We start from the raw sequence: 5,696 nt of genomic DNA, 5'->3' as shown, positions 1-5,696 counted from the left end.
AAAACGTGGCCATATTCCAGTACGGGGCGGATGAGTGATAAGTATACTTGTATGAGGTCGTCCACACTCATTCCTTGCTTGGTTAACAATCGCAGGAAATGAAGCCTGCTTGAAGCCTTTGCTACTAAAGACCTGACATGTTCCTCCCAGGACAGCTTGCTGTCAAAGGTGAAACCGAGGCCTTTAGCGACACTCGTGACTGGGACAAGGTCACCTCCAAGAGTGACCGGTGGCATTGTTGGTACACCACGGCTGGAACAGATCAGCAACAGCTGGCTCTTCTTACCATTAAGGAGCATGTCGTTCCTTACGGCCCAGGAATCCAGCTGCGCTGCTTCTTCAGTCATGGTGTTGTCTGAGCCGACTTGCTTCAAAGGGACTTGCTTCAAATGTATATCTAAAGTAGCATTAGCATTACTTATTATCATTTTTACTGTTTACTGTTTATCGTTGTTATCATGTCCTTGCAATAAGCCATCGGGCATGGATTTGCAATAAACTTTCAAACTTAAAACCTGGTACCACGTGCTGGTCCCAAGTCAAATGCTTTGACTTTTATTTTGCTCAACAAGTGCTCGTTGTAAGTCCTTGTACTGGGTTTTGACATTGTTGTAAGTTCTGAGACCTATGTCGGCAAGAGAACAACGTTTCACTTGATCATTTGTTTCAGCAAATGATTCATACTTAGCAGTTGTTATCGGCCTCATCCCACAGCGAAGCTGATCACTCACGGTCAAGTTTGGTCCTAAAGTTAGTATAGAGAAGAGGTTCAACGAATTTCGCGAAATTGTCGAGAAATGCCGGAGCAAATGTTGTGTTGAATTCTTCAATCTTGCTTATTCTTTATTTATGTTGTACCTCATCTCCAGCATCGGTTACACCTCATTTTCTAAGATTAACTGATTCCAAAGATTGACAATTTCCTTACATATCTCCCCAGGCTCACCGATCTTGTCACCAGCTCCTGTTTTACATTCTTCTTGAGGTGTCGTGCAAGTGAGGGTAGGTGATGTTGGGAAAGTTTGTTTTATGTCAGTCTTTAAGGCAGTCTCATCATGGGATCTCATCATCGGAACGAAACACGAGTGTCGAGGACGCGTCACGAAGTTCAACCGTCAAAGTCGAGAAGAACTCGTAGTAGGTTAGAAAATCACTGGTATTACATGCAGAAACATCGGACCAGGGAAGATAGGGTGGTCATCTGTGTCTCGTCTCTTGGCGGCCAAGTATTTGAATACGCCAAGAGTCAAGGGAACATTTGCGAGATTTAGTGTACATTGACAAGATCAACAATTAGTTTTTTTGCAAAGAACATTTGTTAACCTGCTCTCCATCTCTCGATATTTGAAGTGGTACATCTTGGGGGCAAAGTGCAGTATGGGGATATAGAAAGCCTCAAGATATGATGTCTGGTGTCCCGGAGACAGGCGCATGGTGTCATTGCACAGCTTTCTGTTGCAGATGATCTTCTCCAGTTCGGTGTTCCAGTGCTGAATAAGCGGTCGAAATTTCGTCAGCACTGAAATTCCAGTGCTGAAAAAAGTTAAGCACTGGATGTCCAGAGCTGAACGTTGTCTTAGCTCTCGGTTTCCAGTGTTGAACTCCTTTCAGCACTCGGTCTCCAGTTCATTAAAGGTCGCTCAGCACTGGGGGCCCAGTGCTGAAACCGCTGTCATCACTTGAACCGAGTGCTCCTATACAAAAGTAACGCCCTTTATTTTTGACCATGAAAGATGATTGTGATAGATATAGCCCGTTTGGGAGTGATTTGGGTGGCCCTGAAAAGGGGGGTACTTGTGGTATTCAGCTGGCCTCTTCGTCGTTGTTGTTTGTGTTAAAGAGGCGACGCTGAATCTCGAGGAGGAGGAGGTCGCCCAAAGTAGCCAGCGGGTCCCGTGGTGACTCATAGCCGTCTGTGTGGCCGGCTATCTCCCGAAGAACGTCGTTTTGTCGGACTTACCTTGTCGCCACCCCTCTTCTTGGACAGCTTTGTGATGAGTTCGTGGACAACAGGACGAAGTTCATGCCACGGGATGATGGATGCGTCGATCCGCTCATCCTGCGCGGCCCTGTTAACAGCCCTCTCCTCGACCGCGGTGGACTCTTGGCGTGGCGAACCTCGGCCGCGGTGACCTCTTGGCGAATACGTCTACTGTATTCAGCCTCTGTGTCCTCCGGTCGCCTCGTCCGACGTATGTTGAGGCGACCGTCGGGAAGCTTCCCCGCACGGCTGGTACGCTGGACTATGCTCCCTCCAGAGGCGTTCTGCCTTCTTGTAGGTAGCCTGTAGTGCCCCGTACCCACCTTCGGCCTTCAGGTTGTCTAGGAAGACCGCTCCCCAGTCTTCCTGTGACTCGTAGGCGAACACCAGCTTGGTGCCACGTACTCGGACGCTCTTGGTGACGTACCGGCGATACACCTCTTTTGTAACCGTGACTCGCTGCCTGACGTGGTCGGGAAGACGACTCAGTTGATCGTCATCGATGTCCTTGAAGAAGTTGCTCTTGGACCGCTGAACCAGGATTCGGACATAGTCATGCAGTGAGTCCTCATTCCTCCTAGGGGGAAAGAGACTGCTCACTCCAGACCTGCCGTTCTCGCTGATCATTGCAGTAGCCATGTCGCCTTTGAACTACTTACAATGCATATGCGGCAATATTTAAACTACTAATGCATCAACTAATTAATATTCAGCAAAGTCAACTGATGAGAAAACGCGTTCATTGTTGTCTTCCACGTCCGTACATCTTACTTTGTGTCTGGACAACACAAATCATGTGTCAATAGGCAAGATATCACTAAAATGTGCCAAATGCTATCCTAAGATGATATGGAAAATCCAAAATGCTACCTGCTAGCTTACTTCCAACACAAAGATAATGGAAAAACACAATTTCATATCATAAACGTTTGCTAAATACCAAAACGGTGAATAAATATACTTACGAGACTTGAGCCATGGCTTTTGTGTTTCTCGTCCTCCAGTGGTCCATGTGTGCACTGGGGGAACAGGCCAGCGAAACCGTTGTGCCGATTGTGGATGTGGTCCAGCACAGACGTTCACTTGTCTGCAATAAGCTTGTCCGTTCCCAGCAGGTGTGGAGAAGACAGCCCAGTACAGATGGGTGACGATGCTACGCACCCACGGTTTGAGGTCCTGGAAGCCTCTCGTCAGGCTTAGTTTTTTGCAGTTTCTTCTTGAGGCCTGAACAAAAGTGTAGATGATTTAATACAAAGTCAATGTTTTTAATGATGCCATAGATTTAATTTGAACCATAAGTATAACCATATTACATGAGAACAAAAATTATTAGTTGTATACTGAAACTGGTTTTGTAAAATGAAGAAGAAATGAACTTTCACACCCCAGTAAATTAAACAGCAAGTATGTATAAACAACTTAAACGTACCTTTGCCAACATGCCAGATGTAAAAGAGGTGCTTGATAGCAGGGTCACCAGAGTGCCCACCTCCATGAAGTCCTCCATCTTCTCCAGAGATCGCCGCAAGCCCTCCTGCTCCATATGGTAGCTACCACCTACCTCGTTACTCTAAAACATACATCGAAAGTGATATATATCAACATCTGTAACACCAAAAATGGCCTTTGAATATCTCAAGCATAATATTCAGCTGTAGCAACCTGACTTCAGGCAGAAGTGTGGCACTGGAACTGATCGCGTTCTTCAAGACTGCTCTTCTTCCACACGTTTTGCTCGTATTGTGCGTCGTAAGTTTCTCTTTTTGGCTGCCAAAAGCCCCTTCAATCCAAGGTTTCAGAAGTTCTTGTGTAGCCTTGTTTTCTCTAGTGTGTATTGCAATGCCCCCTCTGGGTAACGTTTATGCAAGGTCAATGTTGTGTACGATTCCCGGTTTGCATCTAGAAATCTCAGCAGGTATCTTTCCGCTGTTTTTGTAGTCTTTGGGATTTGTTATTCCGTCAATGATTACTATCTCTTCTTCCTCTTTCTTTTTGGTATTTGGCTGACTGGTCGTGGACTTTCTTTCGCTTTTCTCGTTATGTTGTGAATGTTCCAGAACGGTTTGTCTCTGTTTTTTATGTTTGTATCCTTTCTCCTCTTTCAGGCTCCTGATCTAATCAGGGATCAATTGTCTGCATCATACAGCATGCCAGATGGCATACCAGCATTAGAATAACACTGTTACAGACTAAGTTTTACAAAGTTATAAAATGTACCTGACAGTGTACAAGTTGGATGTCGATGGCAGCTGTCGAGTAACATTTGCCGACTTCCAGTCAAGTGGTACGTCTCAAGTGGCCAGAGACACAGTGCACGGGGAGGTCGGGTTGTTAGCGTGTTGCTTACGGAATGATATCATACCTTTGTCGGGTTTTCAGTACAGTTAATCCCGATATTACAGCCGACACAAATCCACAAAGTCGGCCTTGTCCATGGAATACGGCTGTCGTTTTCCCGGCCGTCTTCCGATACATTTTGGAACAATGTCGGATAAGTATCAGTGTGTTTCATCCACAGGTCAGGTGGGGTCAATATAGTGTAGTCGTCCTGATTATCAGATTAAGTAGCAATATTTGGTCACACCGTGCTCCCTTTCTTTCCAGCAAGTATCTTATATAAATGGAATAATATCCCTGAAGGCTCTGAGGCATTTCTATCTGCTTCTTTGAAGACAATTTGTAAGAAATTTTAATTCTGAACTCAATCCTACAACGGACCAACATGAAGGGCATTTGTTTCATCAATATCTATTTCTTCATATTGTGTCTCCGATTTTCTTACACTGTTCAATTTTGTCTTTGCGCACCAAAAGAATCATTAACTTTATCATAATGGATATATTCCTCTTTTTCAGATTCCTGACTGCCAAAGAAGTGCCACGTATCTTCATGGATCATGAAACAACATGTTGACAAATGAAAAATACTTTTGCGTGTAGTCCATTATGTTGACGTTTTTTGTTATTGAAGGGTAACTTAAACTGTGAATGATAAATTACACTGGATAACGTCAATAAGAGTACAATAAACACAGCACAAGAAATATCCCTCCAAAAAATTTATTCCACTAAGAAATACATGTAATCAATAAAACATACAATTTAATCATTTATTCCACTAAGAAATACATGTAATCAATAAAACATACAATTTAATCATATCTAATTAACAAAAGAGAACTTAAGTAATAAAGTAAGATAACGGTACAAGTATTCATAAATGATTAAAAATCTTAAACAAATAATACTAAAAATAATACAAAAAATTAATAATAATTATAATAACTAATAACTAATTATACAAAACAAACTGAACATTACGTAAAAAAATGCGCCCACGAACACGACCCTCTGCCCTTGAGACCCGCCCTCCCCGTCCTCGTCTTCCCCGCCCTCCCCGTCCACGTCGTCCTCGTCCTGAATGAATGAATGAACGAACAAACAATGGGTGCATGAATGAATCAACGAATGAATGCTCCAATATCTCCAATATCATATCTCCGAATATAACACTTCACGCCAACAATACGGTCCTGCACCATACGCGTACAAATGTGACATGAACATTAAAACTTACCAGCTCCTCCACTCCCGCCACCGCTGCTTCCCGTGTTCAGGACTCGTGCACCTCCTACTGAAGAAAACCAAACGAAACAAACAATTAATCAACGAATGAATGCTACATTATCACCAATATTATATCTCCCAATATAACA

The 5,696-nt window shown here is 43.6% G+C and overlaps 1 protein-coding gene and 1 pseudogene across 1 annotated transcript in view; both read right to left on the bottom strand.

The window, feature by feature from the left end:
- Window positions 1–1,803: 1,803 nt before the first annotated feature.
- LOC109470865 lies at window positions 1,804–2,620 on the bottom strand (annotated as a pseudogene).
- Window positions 2,621–2,720: 100 nt separating this feature from the next.
- Window positions 2,721–5,696, bottom strand: part of LOC109470863 — a 10,816-nt gene continuing 7,840 nt past the window's right edge. The window contains exons 7-9 of the mRNA XM_019769948.1: window positions 5,320–5,397; window positions 3,411–3,551; window positions 2,721–2,759 (exon numbers count right to left, since the gene is read on the bottom strand). Coding sequence (XP_019625507.1) covers window positions 2,721–2,759; window positions 3,411–3,551; window positions 5,320–5,397 — 258 coding nt within the window. The remainder of the gene's footprint in view (window positions 2,760–3,410; window positions 3,552–5,319; window positions 5,398–5,696) is intronic.

This window comes from Branchiostoma belcheri, unplaced genomic scaffold (genome assembly GCF_001625305.1).
Source record: "Branchiostoma belcheri isolate BF01 breed outbred unplaced genomic scaffold, Haploidv18h27 scaffold237, whole genome shotgun sequence".
Classification (NCBI taxonomy): Eukaryota; Metazoa; Chordata; class Leptocardii; order Amphioxiformes; family Branchiostomatidae; genus Branchiostoma; species Branchiostoma belcheri.
Note: the sequence above shows the minus strand (reverse complement) of the source record. Positions and strands in the feature narration are given on the sequence as shown.